This window comes from Heterocephalus glaber, unplaced genomic scaffold (assembly GCF_053883595.1).
Source record: "Heterocephalus glaber isolate CG9 unplaced genomic scaffold, H.glaber_assembly_v1.0 deba00001538, whole genome shotgun sequence".
NCBI lineage: Eukaryota > Metazoa > Chordata > Mammalia > Rodentia > Bathyergidae > Heterocephalus > Heterocephalus glaber.
In genome coordinates this window covers 18952801-18979038 of record NW_028258333.1, presented here as the reverse complement: position 1 = coordinate 18979038, position 26238 = coordinate 18952801, and the positions used below count along the sequence as shown (strand labels likewise).

General features: G+C 44.1%; 1 protein-coding gene across 16 annotated transcripts in view; it reads right to left on the bottom strand.

The window, feature by feature from the left end:
* The window catches only part of Pdzd2 (PDZ domain containing 2), a 392505-nt gene that overhangs the window by 74797 nt on the left and 291470 nt on the right, over positions 1–26238 (bottom strand). For 14 of the 16 annotated variants that reach the window (XM_087189446.1, XM_004848663.3, XM_087189442.1 and 11 more), the window contains 3 exons: positions 25227–25369; positions 21955–22087; positions 15700–15855 (listed from right to left, as the gene is read on the bottom strand). In XM_087189446.1, the coding sequence (XP_087045572.1) occupies positions 15700–15855; positions 21955–22087; positions 25227–25369 (432 nt within the window). The remainder of the gene's footprint in view (positions 1–15699; positions 15856–21954; positions 22088–25226; positions 25370–26238) is intronic. The other 2 variants (XM_021261531.2, XM_087189448.1) reach the window with 2 other exon arrangements.

Here is a 26238-nt window from a genome sequence, read left to right as displayed (position 1 = left end):
AAAATTTTGCCTAGGACAACTGTCTAGTGGTTACAGTTCAGCTTGTCTTTCTAAATGACCAGAATACAGTTTTGGTACTGCCATGGTCCATTTACACTAAGTCACTAAAACCTAAAGTATGAGAGAGACTTGCTGTCGAACAAATTCAACTTTCTTGGAGCTCTAAGAAACCATACTTGTTCCAAAGAAAACAGCCAGGCTGCAGATGCTGGAGAACAGTCTCTTTCAGGACTCAGGATCAAGACTCTGATAAGCACAGATGCAGCAAGTGAGACATAGAAGAGATCAAAGGAGACCATTAAATGCTTTTTTTTTTTTAAAACTCAAAAGGTCAAGGAAACTAAAGATTGGATGTTAATTACTTCAGATTTTAACATCTTTGGATTATGACTTGGCCGGGCATTTAAATTTGTTGGCATTTACTTGGTTATCATTATTATGTTGACATTTTATATTACTGCAGAACCTCTGAAGAACTGTGCTTTTGGATGAGAAAGACCACAGGGACTGAGTTTTAGCTTCTGGCAAAGTTTGGTTTCCTGGGAGTGGGGAGCAAACCATCACTTCCCAGGAGGAGGGCTCCTGGGTTCAAACTAAAAGTCCAGCAGTTAGAAATATCCTGTAACTGCTGTTCAAAGCATTTATGAGATCTCCTTGAATATACTATGACTAATCTAATGTTTGACTCCTGAGCAGCATCTGTCTTTCTCAGCTAGCTCCTGAGGCCTGACAAACAAACCATGCAAAGCATGGCTTTCATCTCCAACTATTTCCATTGCACAAGCATATCTAGTCCCAAGGGAAACTTTGGGAGGACTGGCTGCATGGAGCTCGAGCTCACATAATGTTTTTACGGTTCTCAGCACTCAAAAAAAAAAAAAAAAAAATCTGCAGATGCGACAGGAGATACCCAGCTCCAAATCTCCAGGAAGCTTCGTTGGCTCATTCCCCTAGTCAATGTCCACAGGACAATAGAGTGTGGTGATTTCCCTTTAATCCTTCAGTCACACTGAGATTATTTTTAGGTGGCCAAAGGAAGCTCATTTTCCAAATCTCTGGGGCAGATGTTTGAGTGACCCAAAGAGAACCAGATGTCCATCAGAGAGGCCAGGGCTGGAAATGAATAACCATTCAGAGAGAGAGAATCAGAACAATAATAAATTAGCACAAAGTGGCAAAACCCCTGCAAGTTGCATGCAGAAATTAAAACATAAAGCTACCACTACACTGGGCCTATTGCTTTCCCACAAGGAGAGTAACTCAGGACTGAAGAGGAAAGCAGTAAAATTGGAAAGGAAGGCCCGCCAACCTGCAGCAGGCTCTGGTACACACAGACCATGTGTGCACAGATCGGAGATGGTCAGATGCAGCTGGGGGAGACACCATGGCTGTGGCTCTGCTGATTAAATAAAACAGCCCTTGTTCTGTTGGAGGCTGTTTCCAGTTTCCTCCCATTCATCATTCCCAATCTGAATGGGCTTCAGGGGCTTTGTTGGAAATTATCTAGATGATTTTTATACACACAAATTAAACAGCTCTCTTGTTTGCTTAGAAAGTTGGGGTAAAGAGATCACCTTGAAGGCCTTAGGAATGTGATCAGTCATTAGCCTGTCTGACCGCTCATGGAAGGTTTGTGCCTTCTTCCTGAGACAGCACAGTGTTCTTTAGGGACTCTCAGTTCTTTGAACATAACAGGATGTCAGAGGGGAGCCTGTGTAGCTCCTTTCTTGGTATAGATTTCAAACTGAGGGATGGCAAGTTCAGACATTCTCAGTGAAGCAGGGCCCCCTCACTCTTTCTGTGTCCCCATAACCTAGTAGATAAGAAAATTTTGGGGCCTGGGGCTCTTCTTTGGGTTTGTGAATGAAAACCCATGGATCACTTTTCAGTATAAACTGGCTGCCGGGTTCACCCATAGTGACAGATCACTGAAAGCAGGACTGTGATATGCTTTACCCTAATCTCCACAATGACAAAATCAGGGTGTGGATGCACACACAACATGTGTGTGTGTAAGCATGTGCATATGCATGTGTATAGAGGAAAATCTTAAGACATACATAAAGTAGAAGTGAAAGAGAAAGGCATGCTCTGAGGGTGTAGCTCAGCAGTAGAGCATGTGCCTAGCAGGCAGGAGAACCTGGGTTCAATGTCTGTTACGTGCACTTGCATACACATACACACACACCCTATATAAGAGAAATAAACATGAAGGTAAGAATGATTTGAGAGGCACCCCAGCTCAGTCGCTAACTCAATTCAGTTCACAGGACGTATTCCATACAAACGCTTTCCTATACAAATCTTTCAGAGCAAGTGTCACACTCTTAATTGGCCCATTGTTACAGAAACAGGTTGTCCTAACTGGGCACACCGCTTTTACAGGTTTTAGATAGAGAGTAAGAGGAAGACGTCCTTGTGGTTCCATTTGGGCTCACTGTTAGGTTCTGGGCAGGACCTTATGGCCTTTTGCTGCCTTTGAGAGCAACATGAGCTGTTTGCTGAATTATTTATTTCCAGGAGTGGTACTGAGTTCATGCTGCTTGATAGATATATTTCTAAGAGCATCTATTTCTTTAAGGATCTCACAAGAAAGTAAACAGAGAGGCTGTCCTAGGCTCACAAATGATCACCCGTAGTAGGCTCTGCAAATTTCTGCCTAGGGGCCAACCTGGATCAAGTAAACCAACTTTACTTGGTTTTGTAATGTCTTATTGGGACACAGTCTTGCCCACTAGTTTCTTATTGCCTATGGCTGCTCTGGAACCTCAAAGGCAGAGCTGAGCAACAGAGACCGTTTGGCAAGCAAAGACTGACTTGTCTACCATTTGGTCTTTCTAGTTGCCGATGCCTCATTCATAGGAAGGGTTTGCACTAGCCCTACCCAACTCCCCACCCAAAGACATTACCCAGAAACAAGAGCATTTTTAGAAAACATAACTTAAGTTGAAGGGGAGGAACTGACAAGAGGAGACATCTTACGGAAGCTGTAAGGCTTACTGATCTACCACAGCATTTCCTCTCAAAACATCTTTGTCATCCAGTTGCCTGATTTTATCTTTACATTTCATATTTAAATGATACTGGTAAGAGAGGCATTTGAAATAACAGGATTCTCTTTTTAAAATTCACATACTTGATTTGGTGTTATAGGATTACTGGATGTCACTTAAATTGATGTTAAATCAAGTGCCTTGATAACAAACACAGTTTGGGAGAAATGAAAAGGATTTGCTTCTTGGTGTTTTGTGTTGGTATTGGTGGTGGTAAAGGGAGAGAAAATGGCTTGAGAAGAAGGGAGGAGGGGTTGATTGGGGGTCTGGAACCTCTTAAGGGCTGGGGGATTCTGCAGAGCCCTCAGTGGGTGAATGTAGATCAGCTGGAGGGCACCAGGCTCCCAGAACCCTGTGAGGAGGAAGGGGACCAACAGGTGAGGAGGAGGTGATGACAGGAGGCTGGAGGTTCACAGGTAAACAGAACCTCATTCCAAGTATCACTTAGGATCAGTCCCACCGCCAGGAAAACAAAACCAAAAAGGGAAGGACACTTTTCATCCTTCTCCTTCCGCATTAAAGAACCTCTGCTCCCAGAACCCAGCACCTGAATTAGCAGGTGGGCTCTGCCCCCTTCCTCCCCCACTCACACTGCCCCACCCCCGTTTCCCCCTCTCCTTCGGCACAGGCTCTGGTTCTTTCTCAGTGGGGCTCAGCGAAGGCCTCCACAGCCATCCTTCCACCTCCATCCTGCCTGTCTCTGCCCCAACACCTGAGTAACCATAATACCGAAGCTCTGAGCCAATCACTCAACTGAAAAGCCACCAACCTGTCCCATTCCTCATAAGAGAAGTCACAATTCCTTAGTCTGAACCAAAAAGCACAGGGTGACCATTTTCACTTCGCAGACTTTTTGTTGATCTTTGACCAGCCCTTAATATTTCCTTTTTTTGTGGACTACTACTCTGCATGTTATTTTTCTGCCCTAGAACGTCACCTATTTTTTTGTGGGCGCTCCAGGGGAAATCCTATGGAGTATGAAATACTACTCCATCTAATGAGCCCTTCCTGGTCCCTGGAGAATAATTAGATTTTTGTCCCCCCTCTGGATCAATATAGCATATGGCTCCTAAATGTTTATTATATGAGAGGGGAATATGAAAAATACAGAAATAATAGAAGTTCATTTGGAATACAATGAGTGCTGTGAGAGAGGAAGGAGACACCACATGGTACTCGGTGTGCAGACAGAGGTGTCACCCTAGCTGGAAAGCAGGGGTGACTCACACTATTGGTTGGTTGTGGGCACCTGCAGGGCCGGGTTCTAAACTTTGGTGGTTGTACGTGGTCTCGATGGGAAGAGGTTATGGAGAATTAGACATGTTTGGCCTGGCGCCGAACAGGAAGGGTGGGCTGCTGCCACTCAGGCCACCTATTTGCTACTCTTAGCTTAAAAGAGAATTCCCAAATATTTATTAAGTAAAGAGATTAAGGGGAAATAAATTCAAATATCCAAACATGAACTTTATCAATAGAATTTTGTAAACATCTGTCCATCTATAAATCAGGAACTGACTTTCTGATTTTAAAATGTGAGAAACAAAATTTACAATCAGATAAAGTGGAGGTGATGGAAGGCTGGAGTAACTAGAAAAGGTCTACGGAGTGAGAGGCTCTAGAAGCTTGACTGTCAAGGAGGGAAGGGAATTTCAAGTGAAGGAACAACAGCAAGTATCAGTCTTGTTTTCTTGCAAATGTTATCTAGGGAGGTAAAGTAGTATTTACATGAAAGGCTAGGCAAGCAAAAACTAGCAGGCAAACAGCAAACAAAAAGCTAAGCAAGCAAACAGAAACGCCAGGGGGTGGGGTAGGGAGAAGTCCATTGGTCTTACATAGTTGTGTTTCTTTGAGAAATTTCTGGCCTAGATTCCACAGGGGAACTTCTGACCCCTCATGTTTTGCTTTGTTTTGATTTCCCAGGCTCTGTGCTACCTTACTGCATAAGATGTGGCAAGAATGAGAAGAACATCAAGAAACTCCAAATCATTCAGATTCAAGAAGTCCTTAAATGAGGTTTGTTTCTTCCCTAAGCACGGAATACTCATTGATTGAATTCACGTAGGCACTGTCAAAGGTAATTCTTTCACTTGCCTAAGAGTCAGCACAATAACTAGAATGGAAACAAAGAGGGACCCTGCTGTTTATCTTAACCTAAGACTCTGACTGTGTACCACCATTACTTTCACTGGAGGGCTCAGAAAGCAGACATCTCAAGGGTTTTCATACCTTAAAGGCTTAGTGAAGCTCATCAAGGAAGTCTGATATATATTGCACAAATGAGTCATGGTATGCCGTTTTCTCCCTGTATTCATAGCCACCATTTTGTCTATAGCTGAAGAAATTTTTATTTTGATTTCATTTCTGAATTGGCACTGTGCTTTAAGTTTGGGTTTTTTTTTTTGGTAAGGGGATCGAAGTGTCCTTTAAGTTTAAATATATTCCACTTTACATTTCAATGTGTGGACACAGATTTAAACCCCAAGGGAAATGTAGACTTAAATTAAGGGGTAGCATTAATAAGAGGAAAGTGTGTAAAAAGGGAAGAACTGAAAGCCATCTTCGGACTACTTTCCTGGAAAGGGCAAAGACAGAAAGCAATTTACCTGAACTGATAAAGGCACCATATAACTTCTATAGTGTTTTATTTTCATCAAAGAAATTAACTTTAGGGCAGAGAAGCTCTGTTATGTGCTCCTATAGTCTATATTTTATTTTCACTAAAATTTGAAGGAATTTTTCAACTCGAAAGAAAGAAAGAAAGAAAGAAAAATAAAGTTGATTGCCTATGGAGAGGGTTTCTTTAACTGGATTTCCCAATGCTCCATGCTATGTCAGCTTTTCTAGACTGGGAAGCCATCGACGGCTCCCAACAGAGATTCATAAATTATAAATCTACACTCTTCAGCTAATGTCTGCCTGCACTGTAGAACACAAAGCAATCTAAAAACAAGATAAGATCTACACAAGTTCTAGTATTTTCTTCCCACACTCCCAGGGACCATCTGACTTGTCCTCTGGGTGTGCCCACTCCACTTGGGAGACCCCTGCACTATGAGGCTCTGAGTGGAATAAAATGTTTGCTTTTTTTATGCACATAACACACATTATCTGCTTCCTTGGGAGCTGCAAACTGCATGGATGAAAATGTAGCACAGTGCCAGGTAGCAAGTTGGAACAGGTCCCTGAAAATGTGCCACAAGAATAAGCCTAATTCAAACATCAGCAGTGTTCCAGGCAATTCATTCTGGCCAAATAATTATTTTTCTTTCACCCATTTAACTAATCACTTCATCTCCTTAAGTAAGAAACCAAACCAAATCAAAACCACCCCTAAATTTAAATCTTATTTTCTTAGACCAGCAATAATTGTAGCCCTTTCTTTCTTATCTTGCGTTGGCAATTCTGCACACTGCATTGAGTTTCATGCAACCTCTCTGCCTGAAACATCAAAGTGCCTGAGACCTACCTACCTGCAGTTCACAGGGCAGGGCACTGTGGAAAAAAAAGTACAACTTGTGGAGTTGTGGATCAGCTTGGTGCTGGGGATAATAGTTTCTGCATCCATGGCACATCTGTATCAGCAGTGGCTGTCTAGAAAGGCAATAAGTACACAGTGTTCCAGCACATCCTACCCCAGAGGATCTGCAGTAGGCCGGGGATCTGGGCTTCCAAGTCTTCCACAAGCACCACAAACCCCTTGTCGTCATTCCCCAGGTCCCTGAACCGCAGAAAGGAGGGAGGCAGCTGAGCACCTAAAATGTCCTCTTATCTCAAAGCCGTGCATACGGAGCTCTCAGGGCTTCACCCGGCCCCTACCAGGAGGCTGTTAGGGGCCCTGCCACTTTGACGGTTTAGTCTGTGTGAGCATCCCAGTCATATGGAAGCTTCTGGCAACACAGACTCCTGGGCCTCGCCCCACATAGACCCGAGGGATGGGCCTCTCCAGATGCACTGGAGATGGGACATCAGCTTTGAGCTCTGGCTTCCCGCTACACATTGGACAGAGGGAGCAATCCCTCCACATGTTTACATGTCTGTGTGCACACTGACACCCCTTGCATTTTGTAAACGCTTTTCTTGGGACCTCCACCTTTTCTTCCTGGTTCTTCTGTGTTTTCCCTCATGGTTTCCTGGAGCCGTACAGTGACTTTTTCTAGGGGAACAAGTTTGCTATCAGCAGAGCTCAGCAGTCTCCACTCTCATCATGGATTTCTAGTGTACAAAGTGCTTAGTTTAGGCTAGCTAATCCCCAAAGTTCCTCAGAGCTTAGAAGCCTTATGGTCCCATTTACCAGCAGCTCCCATTTGACTCTTGCAGCTCAGGGATCTTTCCCTTGGTGTCTTTTTTGGCAAGACTTTTGGACTATGCTCCATTTTTTACTTTGCCAGCTCCCACTGAGATGTTTAATCCTGTGTTGTTGTTGATTTATTAAAAACCAAGTCCCAAATTTCCTATTGGCTTGCTTTATTACCCTTAACCAAACAAAAAATAAGAATCTACTTATTTATTAATGAGGTGCTACCATAAACATCTTATTTTAAGGGATAGGATACACTGTATTCTGACAATGCTGTAAGTGGAAAAAAATAATCTTTATCCCATTGATATTCTTGAAATTCCCAGAATGGAGAAGCAGATAGGTTGTCTAGTTTCAGGACACAAACAATAAAGACCTATTATGTACCATGCCCATTTCAAACTCTAGATATCCTGGGAATATAAAAGTCAATGGAAATTGATCAAACTTTGATGAGAGGAATGCAGGGGACATTCTGGGAATGTAAGAGAGTACGTCAACTATTCACCTGCCACTCAGCTGTCCACCATCCCTCCAATTCATACACACATGGAGTGTACACTGAGCACCTGGGGTAGAACAGTGAGCCACCTGGCACAGTTTCTGCTATGGGTCCTTCACTAAAGATGATCTTAAGGACACTGTCACATGAATGAGTGACTGCGACATTAAAATCTGTGTTAAGGGCCATGAAGAACAATATAGGGAAGAGCATATTTCGTGCTGGGTATGTGGGAGACTTCCTGGAAGAGAAGTTAGACAAGTCAGAATGCCCAGAGAGAAAGGTAGAATGGAAATCTCCAAGCAGAGACTGCAACAGCCCTGGGTCTGGAGGAATTCTGGGCTGCTCAGAACCGCCTATTGCTGCCCTTTGAAGCACCTTAACACTCTGTCCTCGAGGCTTTATGGAAAGAACATTGCTCCCCTTGCAAAAGGCTCAGGAAGCCCTGTGCCATTAATAGTTTCTCTGCATTAATAGTTGCACTGTGTGAAGATCTGATTTCCAGTCAGACAGTGAGTGTGGCTTCCTGTTTTAATACTAATCACATTTTTTTAGGCACGTGGTGCTCACTGTTCTTTGTGTAAGATTCTAAGTTTGATTCAGCATAAAAATCCAGCTTGGGCTCCAAAGAAAAAAAATTGCTTCACCCATGCAGGAGTGGCTTTAATCAAGTAGAAATGACACTTTCAGATGCCAGGATAAAACTCCTTAGGGTCCAGACACTTCTGAAAGTGTTAGAGTGGATATTTTCTCAATTCTTCAACCCAAATAAAATGTAAGAGACCCTCTCTTTTACTTCTAGAGGATTAACCTCTCGCCTTGAGAATACGGACTGTCAGGTCTTTATCCCCACAATTGTTCCAGCCACAAACAAAGAAGCAAACCTGTGTTGGACTTACATGACTGCAAGGTCCAGCTTTGCTCTTCTTTCCTTTTAAGAGATGGGTCTTTTATTCTTTCCCAAATCCTAGTCAACCAAAGGTCCTCCAAGATTTTCCCAAACTCATGATTACAGAAACATCAGCACTGATTCCCTGATGCCAAAGGAAGCCGGATACGGGTCTGATGGATGTGCTAAACAGACTCTTCCTAGCTGAGCTGTGACAATTGCAGATCTGGCAGAGGAGTCAACCGCTACTTCCATTTTTAGAAAGGTTTTTGTTAAAAATATAAAAAGGGAGACACGCTCCCAATCACGTCATGCCCTGTTACACTGAAATTTTTCTTTTTCTTTTAAAAAGAATCACTCTTTCACAGGGCTAGAACATGGATCTTTTCTTCTGGAAAAAATCCTTTTTTCCTCAGATGAAATGTAACTCGGTATACTTGGGATGGAGCACACGTTTTTTGAATAGTCAGTCATAATGATTAATGTACCATTCATTTTCTTAGAGGATTCTACAGCAGGATTTCTCAAATTCTAGCCTGACTCCAAATCACCTTAATGGCTGATGAGAAACAGACCACTGGACACTGCCCTATAAGTTTGACTCATCAGCTCTGCGCTGGGACCAAGGATGTGTATCTATAACAAGTCCTCAGGGAATATTCATGCTGCTGGCCCAGGAACCACACTTTGAAAACCATCTACAGAAATCTTTATGATTAAAAAAAATACATACTGAGTATGTACTGACAACAAGGTATTTCATTAGATTTAGGCAGCCCCAGGAGCTATACCTAACTTCAAAAATTAAAAATTTTAGGTATTTTCTTTCCTTTCCCAAAGAATAAGTAACCAATAAGATAGAGAACAGCAGGCGCGAGGTCCCAGGGGAGCAGGGCCTCTTCACAGGTTAGGGAGAGATGACTGTAGGTCCTTCAAGCAGAGAGAAGCTCCACAGATAACTCTGTTTTTTCTAGTCTTTGACAGGAAAGCAGTGCTCAGATAACCTGATAGGAGGGTGTGTGGACAATGCCCCAAAGCAAAGCCGTTTCCATTATTTTCAACATCTAGTGTTCCCAGGCAGGTCTCGGCACACAGCAGGGTAAAGACGGGCTACAGGCTTACAAACTCAGCTGCCCTCCCTTCTCAATCAGCCAGAAGAGAGATGCTGCTCCTCATTCTCCAACCAGAGGCAAGGCCAGGCCTAGACATGCTGCAGTGTTCCACAGGGATGATATCTTACTTGGTAGAGGGGACAATGGGCCCAAGGCCTCTGAAGGAGGGAGATGGACAGGAGCCCAGGGAGGGCACATGTAGGGAACAAGAGTTATAAAGGAGTCAGAGGCTCAGGGATACAAAAGAACCAGCCAAGTTTTAAGGGAAGGGTTGGAAGTGGTTAAGGAATGACAGAAGGATCACAGGAGAATCCATGTCCATCTTCAACCCCTTATTACATTTCAAGTATAGTACTAGGTACTAGGGATACAGAGATGCTTACAACATCGTGGTTCTCGCTCTTGAAATGTTTGTCTAATGAGGAAGACAGAGCAGGTACTAAGATGAAAATATCACACACTGTGCAAGTGAAGAACATAAATTACATAACTCTTGGTGGAGAGAGGGTGGGAAAGATTTAGGGGTGGGGCAACATTTGGGCTGGGTTGCTAAGGACGTTGATGGATGACAAAGTGGAGGAGCCCATTCAGGTAGAAAGAGGGGCAGGTGCAGAGCCACGAAGTATGGGGAGTCCCAGAGCACCGGGGAATGCAGCACTCAGTGCTCACCAGGAGTGGGTATGCAAGCACATGTGTGCGTGGAGCTCCCAGCATGTTCACAGGAGAAAAGGCAGTGCATCCAGGCTGGGAACAGTGCTGTTGTCTCTTGGCATTGGTGGGGAACTGGTTCCAGGGTCCTCCCTTGGATACCCACATCCATGGATGCTCAGGTGCCTTAAATGTCTTAAGATTTGCACACAACCTATAAATATCCTCCCATATACTTTAAAATTAAATAATCTCTAGATTACTTATCACATGTAAATGCTAGGTAAATAGTTACCACACTATATTGTTTAGGGGCTAATAAAAAGAAGAAAAGCCTGTATATAATTAGAACAGATGAACTTTTCCCCCAAAAGCATTTCCAATTCAGGCCGGGTGTGCTGACATGGACCTGTAATCTCAGCACTCTGGGAAGCTGAGTCAGGGGGATCACAAGTTGGAGCCCAGCCTAAGCAACTTAGTGACTTACCAAGATTCCGTCTCAAAATTAGAAAATAAAAATAAAAATAAAAAAGGGCTGGGGATGCAGCTCAGTGCAAAGGGCCAGTTCAACCATCCCACAGACAGACACACACAGACAGACACACACACAGATCCTGGTTGGAGGAATTTGCTAATGCAGATTCATAGATACAGAGAGCTGACTACATTCTCCATGAAGAAACTGGAGTTTTAATCTCAGGGTGACCGAGAATCACACTGAACACTTAGGTGACACAGCCAGATTCTCATGAAAGATTGTGTCTCTGTAGAGCAGAGGACAAGGTGGAGAAGAGAGACTCCAGCAAGGATGCCAATCTGCTGGACCAGGACCAGGGGCAGAGTGGAGGAGGGGGTCGGACTAGAGGATGAATTTGCAGAATTTCATCCTGGACATGGTGGTGACAGTGGAGTGGTGGCGGAGAACAAATCCCATCACCAAAGCCAGCTCCAACGAGAAGGATGGTGATTATGCAGATGATCACGGTGTTTCATCCTCGTATTCTCATCTCCTCTTTCCCTGCTTTTACTCTTCAAACTTGATATTCACCATATGGTTTTATTCTCAGAATAGATAGGGTTTGGGGAAGGAAAAATCTCATTGTTGTTTATTGCAGTCCCAGAAAATAAATCACAAGAGCACTCAGGGCAGATGCTTAGCATTTATATTACATTTGCCCAACCGAAGTGCTCAGAGTACACCATGACTTACAGGTGCTAAACTGTCAGTGTCTGAGTTCAACCGGGCCGCAAGCAGGTTTAATCATCAGCATCATCAGCTTAATTAGAATGGTACCAGGATTTCAACTTAGGTGGTTCTTTAGTTTAAAAAAATTACAAAGCAAAACTCTCAGATTGTTAACATATAACTAGAAAAAACTGCTTGTTTGTTTCAATAAGTAGTTGAACAGCTCTTTTATACCACATTGCAGGGCAGGTCTGGATAGACCATGAGGCCCAGAAAACACCCTGTTGCCGCCTGCAGTCCCTGCACCCAGAGGGCTGTCACAGGCCCGGGCTGAAACCAGAGCTCGAGAGACTCGGTAGGAAGTGATGGGTGTTCAGGCCCAGGGGACAGGCCAGGCAAGCAGCCCTGGTGTCCTCTCCTCCGTGGGGTGGAGCAGCAGGGTGTGGAGACGGAGGATCTTTTCCAATGTTTCCACTGACGATAATGGGTACATGCTTTGTGCATACCAGCTGGGCATGACATGACAAAGAAGCCCAGAAACACAGCCCTGACCATGTGTGTCCTCGTAGGGAAATACTGTCACTTCTCCTTCAAGGCAATGTAAAGTTTCTCAAGTCAAGCGTATTATGACAGAATTCAAATTCCTTTGGAAAAAGCTACAGCGACAAAACATAAAACAATGTGTGATTAATTGGTCAACCTTTTAAAGATAATGTTACTGGTGATGATGGGAACTGGCCATGTTACAGGTATAAGTTGGTATTACCTCTCTGGTGAAAACCTAGCAATTCTGCTAGAAGCTATTATGGGCAAAACATAAAACATATGTACAGGCACATACAGGCAAAGATGTTAGTTACAAAATTCCTTATCATTTGGAAAAAACTACATTCCTGTAATGATGTAAACTCGTGACATAAATTATAGCACTTCCAATGTTAGGGAATATCTGCCATTATAAATCATGAAGATCAAGAAGACTTGACACTGGGAAGCGTCCAGGACTGCATCACTGAAGTGGTAGCACATTTCATAAGCACGTTTTTATAAGGTTACATAAGGTAACATAAGAGGCTTAGGGCAAAAATATTCAGCTTGGTATGGTGGCATACACCTACAATCCAGTAGTCTAGAAAGCTGAGGCAGGAGGATTGCTAGTTTGAGCCCAGCTGGGCAACTTAGCAAGACCCTGTCTCAAAAAAAAAAAATTTTTTTTTAAAAAAAGGGGCTGGGAATATAGGTCAGTGGAATAGGTCTAGGTTCAATGTCCAGTACTGAAAAGAAAAACAATTCAATTCAAAAGTCATAGCAAAAGTCATAGCTGAAGATAGCTATCTTTGAATAGTGGGATTGTATATTGTCTTGTGGTTTTCTTCTTTTCGTTTTCTTGGTCAAAAACATTTATATAGTAAAATGCTACTTTTGTAATCAGAAAAAACTTATTAAAATTATATATAATAATTTAAATGACAACCAATTTATAAAAGACACCTTTACAAAAATTGTAAGTTTAAATTATAATTTAAGTAAAATACGTAACATGTAATATATTGAATATATATAATGGGTCACTTATTAGAGTGGTATTTAGTATAAAAATTCCCAGACAATTAGAAGTTTCTGCAAAAGAACATGATTTAAGAAATGTGAAGAACCAAAGCGACTGTGGACTCCCCACAAAGAGCCGCTGTGCTGCATGCTGTGGCCTGGGGCTTCGACAGAGGGATCTGATGTGCTGCCAGCTCCGAGCCTCGCTCACTGGCTCCACCAGAGCCGGCTGGGAGGCCCCGGGGACCGTGCTGAGCTGGGGCAAATGTCCTGATGTGCTGGGCAGGGATGAGGGCAGGGGGTGGCCTGGGCTTGCTGCCAGTGTGGACTCAGGGCTGGAACAGGCGAGGGACTGGAATCACGCTGCGCTGAGAAGCCCGGGCTGGAAGGCCTCGCTCGCCACCCCTGCAGTGCCAGCACCTATTGGAGTCCCGGGGCTGGGGAGGTCACTGGGAGAAGGCTCAAGGAAAACCTTGGCCCTGAAGGATGGGTGAAAAGTCGAGGGAGAAGGCAGTGGGGAAAATAGACACGCAATGCTTGGCTGTTCAAGGCTGAAAATGGGAGCATCCCTGTATACAGGTCACGGGGACCAGAATGAGGGGTCATGTGAGGCTGCCGTACTGTGGTCAGCTGTGGGCCAGGGGAATAACCACAGAACTTGGTGGTAGGTAAACCTAGTTAGCTTTTGTTATCATTTTTTTATTATTTCCTGGGCCTAGCGCAGAACCTAGTAAATAGCAGGTATTCAGTGAATACTTGCTCTTTGTGGTCCCCCACCCTGGCGACTGTACCCAGGGACTTCCCACTGAGCTATATTCCCAGCCCTTTTTAATTTTTTATTTTGACACAGAGTCATGCTAAGTTGCTAAGTTTCTTGGGCTGGACTCAAAGTTGTTATCTTCCTGCCTCAGCTTCTCGAGTGCTGGCAATACAGGAGTGTGCCATCACATCCAGCTTGTCTTGTGTTTTAAACCCTGTCTCCTGGGGGTGCTGAGCCTAAGCTGCCACCATGCTTGGGCCTGCCCTGGCATCCCTGCTTTAAAATGTTCCTGGTTTTTTATCACTCAACAATCACATGTCCTGTCTAAATCCTATAGATCCCAGGCACACTCCCTGCCTCCTGGAGTTCAGGGAGAGACACGCTTAATCGAACACATATGTGACAAATAGCTCACAGGAGAGGCACAGCACTGTCACAGTGTCAGAGTGGAGAGGCCTGGCCTAGGCAGGGCATTCCGGGCAAATTTGTCTGAGTAAGTGACACCACGGGATGTGAAAGATGAATATGAGTCAGCTACGCAAACAGCATTCCACAGATAGAAGAGCATTCACAAAGGTCCTGCTGCAGGAAAATGTGCAGCCACCATGAATGGCTTTGGGAAGTGCAGTGTGGCAGGTCCTCAGACCTGGTAGTGAGCTTGGAGCAGAAGAGGTCTGAGAAGCAAGCAGGATCTGGTCTCAACGGGGAGTGTAGGCCAGGAGATCAGTCTCTAACATCACTTAAAGTCAAAGGAAAGCCACTGAAGATGTCATAACACAGATAGAAATAATCACACAGTTGTTTTACACCTCAGCCTCATTCATTCAGCTCTGGCAACTGCTTTCACAGCTCGGCCTTCTGAGAAAACTCTCCTGTGAGGGAAAAGCAGCTGACAAAATGTTTGAAATCAACCCCGGGCCCACACAATACCGCAGGGCAGATTACAAACACAGCACTTCAAGACGCTTTCCTTCCGTTACTAGAAAATTGTCATACCAATTTTGTCAGGGGGAAACTCTTCATGCCAGCCTCCAGAAATTGTTACAGTAAATGGAAAAGCTTGTGATATTTATGATGTGACACCTCTGTGCAGGCCACAACTCCAGAAAGAAAAAGGGAAAAACAACTTTTTCCCCTTAAATACAACGAGATGCATTTTTTGCCCAAGGTGCCTCTGCCTGTGAACCAAGGAGCCCAAGAGCAGACAACAGAAATATACAATGTGATGGGCTGTATGGGCAGAATCAATGAGCTGTGTGTGGCATCCTGGTTTGATTAAAATTGGAAGAGGTATTCTACTCAGGTTTTTCCAAGTGGTTTTTGTGTTATGATAACATTTCACTTTCAACCAGAAATCCTGCAGTCTAAGTTTAAATTCACTAACAGTTGTTTTCAAATTCTCTATCACAAAGTAGCAATGAAACGCTTGTATATATTATAAAGCATCCTAGAAGTTGATACACACATTCAACTCCATAGTCAGTTGCATGTTTATCTTGTTCACAATTTTTTTCCCCTTAAATGAAATGCACTACTCTCACAGATGTTTCTAGAAGATTCTAAGAAAAAAATAGAAGGGATGGATTGTGGTCTTCTCCTATCCTAGACTCCACTGCGCTACCTCAGGCATTTCTCCTCTGATCCTCGTACCTATGTGTTCAGGGCAACAGCATTCCAAGAGAAGGGCCTGGAGAGACCACTTACTGCTCTCTGGACAGAAGATGAGCTGGTCCTTTCCTCCTCTTCCCCATCCAGCTCGGGGTCTTCGTTGTCAGTCCAAGAGGAAACGTCCTCTACTGAGCTGGTCAGATCGCACAAGCTCTTAGAAGTCAGCCTAAGGAGGTCTTCTGCAGAGGTCTCCTGTGGGGACACAAGGACAAGCCCTGGAATTATCTTCCAGCACCAAGCACCTCTGGAAGTTACCATGACAGAGGGGAGCTGCAGGCTCCCAATCCAAAGCCTACATGAGCTTTAGGTTCTGCATGTCCAGGTTAGCACCCATGTCAGGGCATGTGTACATCCAACTTATACTCAAACCACTTTTCCTTTCCCCTGAGGAATTTAGGTTTCTTAGGCTGATGTTTCCATGGGCAATCCAAGTTTTCTGGACTTTGATCCTTTAAGGGCCTGCCTGGTCTTGCTTTCAAGATGTTGTGTAAACTCTCTCATGGGCAAGTGAGACTCTTGGAAATCTGGCCTCTGTATAACACTCAGCACCATCCTCCTGCATTCTCCCTCCAGCCCATACCTTAAGTTATTTCCAATCCTCCTTGCAGCTCCCTGCCCCCCACCAATACCACCAGTATCCCCCCATCAGTGCAGACCACCCTTGATTGGTGACTGTGGTCTGCTGAGGGAAAGCCTGAGCATCTCGCCTGGATCCTCCCCAGAGGCGTCCCATGCACCCCTCCTGTCTCTCTCACATCCTAGGCAACTATTTCTTTTATCCCCTGAAGTGCAGGTGTAACTTCACTGGTCTGTCTCCCCCACTTGTAGTGAGTTCCTCCCACCTAACTCCATTTTTCCTCATTATTGTGGCCCCAAGCCTATCCAGAGCTCCAATATCCACTCTGTCCTCCTCCACCCCGTGGCCATCTCACTAGCACATGCTCATTAGAAAGAGATTAAAAGTGTTTATTGAATCAAAATGCCAACCAGAAGACGGGATAATGTGAAAGGAGTTCTTGAACAACTTCTAAAGGTCAACAACAATACACGGAATCTGACTCCATTCACATTAGTTTAAGTGGGCTTCACAGACCCACACCCTGCTCCTGTGTACAAAGAGGGCCAGAGCAGGTTTGAGATGCACGTGAGCTCGTGAGGTGCTAGTGACAGTCCAGCTGCAAAGGAGGCACACCGAGTGCTCGGTGCTGTCCTGGGAAATGCCACCAACCATGAAGCCAGAGCTAGGGTCAGGAGGGGCGCAGGGCTGCAGAGCTGACCCCAGTCCAGAAAGAGAATAGTGGTTCCTCCTCATCCTCTCACACCAGCCACTTCCGCAGGAAAAGAAGCATTCAGAAAGTCTAAACCATCTCCCTGCTGGAGGGCAGACAGAATAGAGGGGAAATACCCACCATAAACAGTGAACTGTACAAACTGCTAGTGAGTTGGCATCTGAGGACAGTGACGTTTGTTGCTGTTTCCACCTTCAAGGAACTGAAGGATACTCATTTTAGACCAGTAATGGTGAGTACTATGCTGTTAGTCCTTAAGGAAATGAAAAAGTTACTAAACAAAAAGTAAGTTCACTTCTCTTCTGGATCTAACCATGAAGGCAAGCGTTTCCCTGCCGCTCACTCTGACCAGCTACACTACCCAGGGCCCTTTTCATCTCTTGTGTCTCTGTGATATCCTCATCAAGCAGATCTGGAGGCAGCAGTACAGAGGAAAAGCCTGAGGTTCGGAGCTGAGATTCACAGCTTTTCCAGGGCAATGCTGGCCAGGCGGAATTGTCCCCAGCAAGCACTGTCTCCTTGGGGTTGATTCCATTCCCGGCTGGCAGACACACCAGCTAACAGGTAGTACTACTGGTAGTGTTATCGGAATTTCACCTTCTACTTTTCTGTATTTTTTCTTGGTTTTCTATATTTGATATAAAAAGATATACTACTTGCTAACAAAAACCAGGAATGAAAAAGAGAGAGCAAGCGAGAGACCTGTATCGCCATATGGTGCTTCCAGGAATATCAGAACTGACTTGGATATTCTGAGCTCATTCAACAAAAACCCTCTCAGCTCCTGCTCTAAGCAAACAATGCACTTGTGTGGAAACTCAAGACCCTTGCTCTGCAAGAAAGTAACTGCCACGTGTCCAAAACAATGCCTTGAAGTTCTGTGACAGGGTGACTCTTATCTAGAACAACTTTCCATTTTTATTATTCTTTATATTCAGCAAGTGGAAGCTCGCTCCCATTTAGATATGAAGAAGAAAACAAAGGCTGTGGGTTACTTGCTCTTGTTGGATAAAGAGGAACAGAGGCCAAGAGGCATCTACAATGGATGCTTCTCTTGCCTTACATGGATGAGTGCCTCAGATGGTTGAGGCTGAAGAGGGAATGGAGGCAGCTGCTGGGCTGCTTATCACCTAATTGTAAGTGGGGCCCAGGGCGAGACGGGAAAGGTCTCGCTCCCTTGAGGCCTGGGTCAGGTGCTCAAGGGCCCCAGGACCAAGAGCTGGAAGGGACCCTCATTCTGGCTCCTGAATGCTGCTCCACTCTACAAGGACCCCCACAAGTGTCCCAAAGTCAAAGCCTTCAACACATTACCTTTTTCTAGCACCACTGGTGCTAGTGTCCTTTATGTCTTATATGTATAAAGGGAAGCTCGGTGTAGCAGCAGCATGAACCTTGAAGCTGGGTGGACTATGGATAAAACCTGCTCTGCTGCCTACTATTGTGTGACCTCAGGGCAAATCAACTCAGATTTGAATTCCACCCTTCGAATGAAAAAACTCAGACCTGTCTCATGGGATTCGTTTTTTTAATAACCTAATGGGGGTAAAAGCACCTGGCATCTGATTTATTTAGTGTCTGTCGTTTCTTTCCGTAAGGTGCTGTGTGAGATTGGAGACTGGCCTTCATCCAGGAACTAATAACCCGGATTGTACTAGCTCTGCCCCTTTTTTCGCCTTACGTTTTCTCCATGTTTGTGGATGATGGCTTGATATAGAAGAGATGTCCCTTCCTCATTTTCCAAACTAGCTGCAAAACAAGGCAAGGTAGAAATGAAGGTTTGGTGACACAGGGTGCAATGCCTGGGCCCAAGCCTGTGCGCCTTGAGCCGCAGCCTGTGTGGGAGGGGCTGGCAAACCAAACATTACTCTGCAGACACAAGTCTGTGCGCAAGACCCAAAGACAAGTTCATGCTCTGGATCCAGCAGGCAAAATGAGGAATTGCCTCCCTCCTCGGGGAGTTCAGCAGGCTGAGGGAGGAGACCCTGGGCTGCTGTCCTTCCCCATCCCTGATGAGGAGCCCCATGGTGCCCCAAAGCACTCTGGGTGAGCAGGTATGTGGAGTCCCTGGGGCCCCATGGAAGCTCTGAGAGGACAGGAAATGACCTGTATATGGGGCCTGGGCGCCACTCCTGCCCCCAGGGGCTCTGAGAGCCATACTTCTTACTGAGACTCAACTAAGGCTCTGCCAGTTCCTCGTGGGAGCCTGAGACACTAGTTAAGGGTTTGCAGTAAAAAGAGTAAAGGAAGGAATGCAGACTTTCCAGAGAGCTCAAAAATAATCTATTTGATAAATAGGAGGGATTGGTTTCTGGACCTCTTGTGCATACCGGAATGCAAGAATGTTCAAATCCTATACATAAAACAGCATAGTATTTGCATATAACTCTTGCTCACGTTGCCGTATACATTAATTCATCTGTAGAGTACTAGGACCTCATATAGTATGAATGCTATATAGTTCTACACTGTATTGTGTAGGGAATAATGACAAGGGGAAAAAATAATGAGCATATTTGGTAAAATGGAAGTGTTTTTTTTTTGGTTTTGATATTGTTTTTCATGGCCCAACATAATTTTATTGATTTTTTCTTACAAACACTGTTTCTTCCTTTAAAAAAATCTAGAATTTAAATACTTCCCATCCCAAGTCTGTATACATTATTTATAACTTTCAAATAAAACATATTACAGATATGATATTCAGATCCCCCTTTAAAAGAAAAATGATGACACAAACTTTGATCAGTAACTAATACAATTTATGTAATGTTGGCACAGCTTAAAATAGAGCAACCATGTTGCATTTCATATTTTAGACTATTTCTCCCCTTCCGGCTATGTACTTTTTTCCCCAGTGGTATTTGGGGATTGAACCCAGGAATCCTGAGTGCAAGACAAGTACTCTACCACTAAGCTACAGCTGCACCCCTTTTTATTTTTTATTTGAGACAGTGTCTCATTAAATTGTCCAAGCTGGACTTAAACTTGCAATCCTCCTGCCTCGGCCTCCTTAGTACCTGTAATTACAGGCAGGCACCACCATATCCAGCTTCCAGCTATAGACTGTCTATCTCCATGAAAGCAGGGTCTTTGTCTTTGTGCATGCACTATCTTAAATACCTGCACAATGTGAATGCTGTCCCATGCTTCCAATACTTGGCAGCAGCACTATGCCTCTGGCTTTCGTCTTCAGGAATGATTCCTATTTAAAATGTAAGTGTTCTCACACTTAGTGTATTCTCTCTCAAACTAGATTTCATGACACCACTTCCAGTGGTGATTTAAGTAAGAAAAATATAGTAAAAATTCAAATAGAACAAAGTAAGTATTTCCTAAAAGATTAGTGTCCTTACCACCATGCTTATGCTTGTATAAAAATAACAAATAGTTTAGTGGGTGTAAAAAGCTATTTTCCTATAGTCATTTCTGCAGGCCAATTAATGGAGAAAAGTTCTCACATGAAAATGCACTAATCTATTTTACAATGTCCACAACTAAGTGTTTCAGAAATAAAATAAAAACTAAACTTGTGCAAAACTTTAAGAATTATCCATGTATGCTATATGAAAGAAAAATTGAAGTTTATTATATCACTAATAATCTCAATTTCAGTAACAACTTGAAAGTTATCAACCATAAAAATTGATGACAATAAGTACTTCAGAATCATTAACAATGAAAACCTGCAAACTCAACCTAAATGGTTTGTTTTCGTGTGTGTGTGTGTGTGTGTGTGTGTGTGCATACACGCATTAGTGCCTCAAAAGGGAGATGATGGATAAGAAAACTCAGCTGGAAAAGGTCAATGATTTTGCTATCATTCAGAATAGAAATGTACGCAAAAAGAGAAACTTGCTTTACAATTATAAAACAGAGTACCCAATATTCTATTGATATTGCTTTTTTAATACGTTGGGCCCAAGGTTGGTCGAACCGGTAGATGCAGAGCTTGTGGATATAAAGGGCCGACTGTGCTCCTCAAACTGGCAGTAGAAGTTACAATTTAAGAGGGAAAATATACAAAAACCTACAGGAATCAGGTTCAAATTGGCAGTAGGCTCACAGGTAAAGAATTACCTTATGGCAATGGCGCAGTGCTGGGCAGGCTAAGACCCATGTGGCTTCCCACCCATGCTTCCCGTCAGAAGCAGAGAAAAGCCCGGCTCTCTCTTCTCCTGGATAGGGCACTCAGAGGGTAGACTGGGAGGGAGAAAGAGCAGCCTCTCCTCCTCATCAGAGCTGTGGACTCTGCAGCCTTTTCCCAGGGGTTTATGGCGGGGTGGGGTTGGGGCACAGGGTCCACAGCAAGGGCACTCTGTGCCTCAGGATCCCGAGAAGAGAGAGAATCAGGACCAAGAGGTGGCAGCAAGACAGCACAGACCCTGGGCTATGCAACAAGAGCCAGCACTCGGTGCTGTAGATAGCATCACAGCCTCTGCCAGGTGGGCACTGCCATGGATGCTCTGCCCCATGTGCAAACTTGAGAGCAGGAAAGGTGGGGGCGGTCGGACCAAAGGATTCAGAGCTTCCTCCAGCTCCCAAATTCAAAGGCCGAAAGAACCAGGGCTTTGGCCCGTCCTTGCGGCCCGAGCCTTTCTCTCTTCCAGACTTGGAAGATGCAACCCCACATCTCCCTCTCCCCTGCTGTGCAGATATCCACACTGCTCCTTCAGTTTTTCTGGGGTGAACTGCTACTTCCTTATGTTGTCCTTCCTTCCGCCCTACATTCGTCCATTCTTGGATCTATTATTTCTTTTCCATACCCTTGTGTTAGGGGAAGGGCCTAAAAGACACTGTTAAAAGACTCTTAAAGGAAAGCAAAATGATTAAATGCACATCAGCTAAGGGTCTCCACGTGCATTTGCCCTATTGAACTGTGGCTATTTAAATGGCCCCACATAAATGTGTGAGCACACACACATGTCTATGCACATCATGGGGAGGACTCAAATCTAAATTCACCACCACCATTAAAAATATTTTAACAAAACAAACAACCTACCTTGCTGGCCACCACCAGCTGCACCATTCCAGTGGCGGAGCGAAGAATGGCTACGGCTTCCTCATGGGAGAGCCCGACCAATAAGTGACCATTGATCACCAGCAGTTCATCTCCCAAGGACAGTCTGCCATCCCTGAGGAAATGGAGATGGGAAAAATATCCCTGTCAAGACATTCTGGGCCTGAGAAGGGTCATTTTCCAGGAGCTAGGACAGTCAGGAGAAGGGAGCTAAAACTGAGTTAAATAGGAAACAGTGACATCTAGAGAGTTTCGGGTGGGACTCGTTTATCCTTTGCGTCCATATTCCCACTACAGCAGGGGAAGGACCAGGATTTTTCAGGTGGTCATTTAGTAATCAGCACATTCTGAAGTTACTCTCAATATCTGGCACTAGTGTCATGAAACTCCTATCCAGGGGGAGATAGTGATGGAAAAACCAAGACCCCAAGGTTTCAAGATAGTCAAATCATCCTCTTTTAAACACCCTCTTCTGCCCTCATGACCAAGGCATCAACATAGGGCCAAGTCACTGAGCTAAGCCTAGGGACAGAAAGGTACCCCAAGCCCACCGGCAGTCCTTCCTCGGCCACTCTTTCGGGTGACAGATGTCTCTCTGGATTTCCTCTGGGGCACCTGTGATTGATCCTGTGCAGCATGTGCCTGCCTGTACCATCCCACTTTCTAGAAGAGTTACAGGACCTAGGGTCGTGATGGGGAACCTTTTAGAGCTTTCAATGATAATAAACAGCCCACTACATGTGCCATAGGTTCGCCACCACTGACCTAGAGGATGAAATCTCCCGGTTCCTGTTTTTGTATGGGGATTGAACTCAGGACCTTGCGCTTGCGAGGCAGGTGCTGGAACCACTGAGCTAAATCCCTGGCCCCTCCCAGTTCTTTCCTTATCCTTGGGTCCCTACAGCCAAGCTTCATAAGCAGAAAGATGAAGACAAATAATAATAAACTTTTAATTTGCTGTTGTCGTAGCTATCAGACATAACCTACAACCACAGGTGTACAAGCATTGTTTCTTTATTTCCTTTAAATTATGGCTGTTTTTGTCCCACTGGGCTACCAGGAGAGTCGGCTGTCACTGGCCTGTTTCTCCTAGGAAAGTCAGGGCTGTCGGTTGACCTCCTACCCGAGAGCACTGGGCGGGCTCCGTCAGTGGATTCCAACTGAGCCACCAGCGGTCTGGTCTTCCATGACCACAAAGGAACCCGAGATGGCTAAATATGGGACAGGACATCTAATGAGGTAGAGAGCCCCTGAACCTCCCCTCCAACACTCACGGTGCTGCTGTGAAACTCATGAATGTCTCCATTCCTCTCAGAATCACTCAGCTCTGATTCTCTTCCATTTGCAGACTCTCTCTCTCCCTTGTTTTCTTTCAGTGAATCAGCCAACTTCTCTCCTCTCATCCTTACCTCCCTGTCTTTCAACAGCTTCTCTATCTCCCTTTTTGTATGGCACACACCACAATTTTTTCTATGAATTTAGGCTTTAACATAAGACAGGAGGAACAAGACTTCCTAGAGCCTCTGCTTTCTGTTCTTTGAAAGTCCCTGAAGCAGAGAAATGCTAAGGGCCCCATTAATTGACTGGAATGCTTAGTGAGGGCAACCTGGAAAGTCACATGGGAGAAAGAAGCTGGAATCTCAAGGAGGGGTGTGGGTCGACAACCCAGGAGAGGATCATATGGGAGGAAAGGAAGTGTGGCATAAATAATTCAATGGTTCTAGTTAGCATCTCTGGGCTTCCTTATCCATAATGTCACCAGAACTATCTCTAGCTCCTTCCCTTTTCCTATCTCACACTTTAATTCCATTTCTCTCATCTCCTGTTATTAAATAGAATGCTCTACTTGTGAGACATGCACCCTAGAGACAGAGGGACATACAACTCCAGGATAAGGATAAAAAGAAAATGATGAGACCCATTAGAAATGGCTCCAATGGGAAACAGACAGGAACAGTTCCATGTAAAGCTTATCTCTGGGCACAGGACTTTCCTAATTGCCAACTTGCCAAAGATAGACTAGAATTTAAGACAAGATTAATAGGAGAATGACTATCTGATGGGAGTTCCTTTAGACATATGTCATTCATTCAGAAGTTCAGTAATGCTCATCTAGGTGAAAATGGTCTCAGATCTTAATCCTTTAATAATTACTGTCACCCAGATAACTGACAATTGCAGTTAATCACATCTCTGCATTAATTATTAGCATCCTACTCTTTAAGAAGATTGATGAGCTGGAAACATTTTGTTAGTTTCTGCTCAGGCCTTCTTAGTTTTCCATTCTTCAGACAAAATACTTCTGGTTCCTTCAGCTGCAGTTCTTGAGATAGACTTTTAAGGGCTCTCTTGATCTTGGGCAGGCTAGTACTGTTTTGGGCAGTCACATTCCCCTAGAACCTAGTTACCTGGACTGAATGATTCTGGATTGAATGAAAGATCATCACCTCCCTCATCAGTGAGACTATCCCTTTGTATACCTAATGTATATGTGCGGGTAGGCAATACATGTATATGCCCCATCATGCCTTGCAAATAAATAGGAGACTCCCTATGTGAACAGAAGCAGTTAGTGCATCAAAATGCATGCCTAATATTTTGGGATAGCTAATTCCCTCATACTCAAAATGACCTTTCTATAAATTCTCTAAATAAGCACTGTCCTTTTTCGACTTCAGGTAATTATTCAGATTAAACAACAAGCTTTTAAGAATGAATTGTTTTCAGGTCACATAGAGAAAAAAATTCACTTTCTCCTCTTCTATATCTGTGCTACAGACACATATAATATTAAGTGTGTGTGAGATCCTTATAGACCTGACAAGTGCATGAACTGTGGTCACATATAAAACCAATCACTTTCCCAATTCATTAGTCAGTCTTATAGGAGTTAAGATGTCAGGATGTGGTATCTGTTCAGTGGCATATTCTTTATAAGTAACCACATATTATCACAGTACTAGCATCCCCAAAATTAGAATATGTAACATTTGCTTGAAACTAAAACTGGTCTAAGAAGAAATCCAATCCTTGTCCATGGTTTGGAAGATCTTAAGTGTCTTTCTCAATTAGCCACTTCCTGTGTTCAGAGATATGTTCAATTAGAACTGCCTTGTCTGATTTCCTTCCAGCATTATCTGTATGAACTATAATTACCAGGGCTTTCACCAAGCAGAAAAGCACTAGCACCCAGCACCCAAGGGAAGGGTAGGGAGGACAGGAGGAAGGGGAGGCAGGGAAAATTATCTAATCACCTGTGAGCGGCACCTCCTTCCTTCACTTGAGTGACAACGATAGCGTGAGGTGAGCGCTTTGATCCTCGGCCTCCACTAACCTGAATTCCCAGCCCATCTGATTCTTTGAGCAGCTCCATCTTCCATATCCGACCAACTTCCTCCTTGGAAGAAAAAGCAAGCATATGTGAAGGATGTCGACAGACATACAGCATTGACACAGGAGAGCGGAGCTGTCACGTCAGGCCACGTATCCACCACTTGCCAACAGACATCACAGAACAAAAAGCTGCTGTGGATTGGACTGAAGTCTCTGGTTGGCAGTGCTGCCCAACTGTACTTGCTGCCATATGGAAACATTCTCTTTGTGCCTTCCAAAATGGAGCCACTGGCCACAGGTGGCCACGGAGTCCTTGAATGGGCCTGGTGGCAACTGAAGACTTGAATTTTAATTTCAATGAATTCTAATTAAATTTAAATATCTAAATAGCTACCTGTGGTAGTGGCTGTGATGTTGGACAGCCCAGCTAGTGTGATTATTTGAATTTCCTGATGAGGCTTCTGTTAAGTGAAGCTTCCTTTGCCCAAGACCCAGATGCCACTGTGTATGTAAACAGTAGCTGAGTCTGGGATCCTTTTATTTCTGCACAGCTACTAATTAATAAAGATAAAAGGAATAGAGCTTGGCTCTTGGTGCCAGGAGACTTCAACTAGTTTGAACCTAGTTCTGCCATTTATAACTTATGAAAATCACCTAATGCATAAATATCTGATTCCCTGACTTGAAAGAGGAAATTATTATTAATGCTTCTAGGTTTTTCCTTAGAATTAAATAAGATATTTATGGAAACATTTAGCAGCATGTGATCACCTAGCAGATAATAATAAATGTTTAAGGTAATCATATGAGTATCTCTTACCAGAAATGCTTGGGGACTAGAAGTATTCCAGATTTAGATTGTAAAATTTTGGAATAGTTGCATATACACAGTGAGATATCCCGAGAATGGGACCCAAATCTAAACATAACATT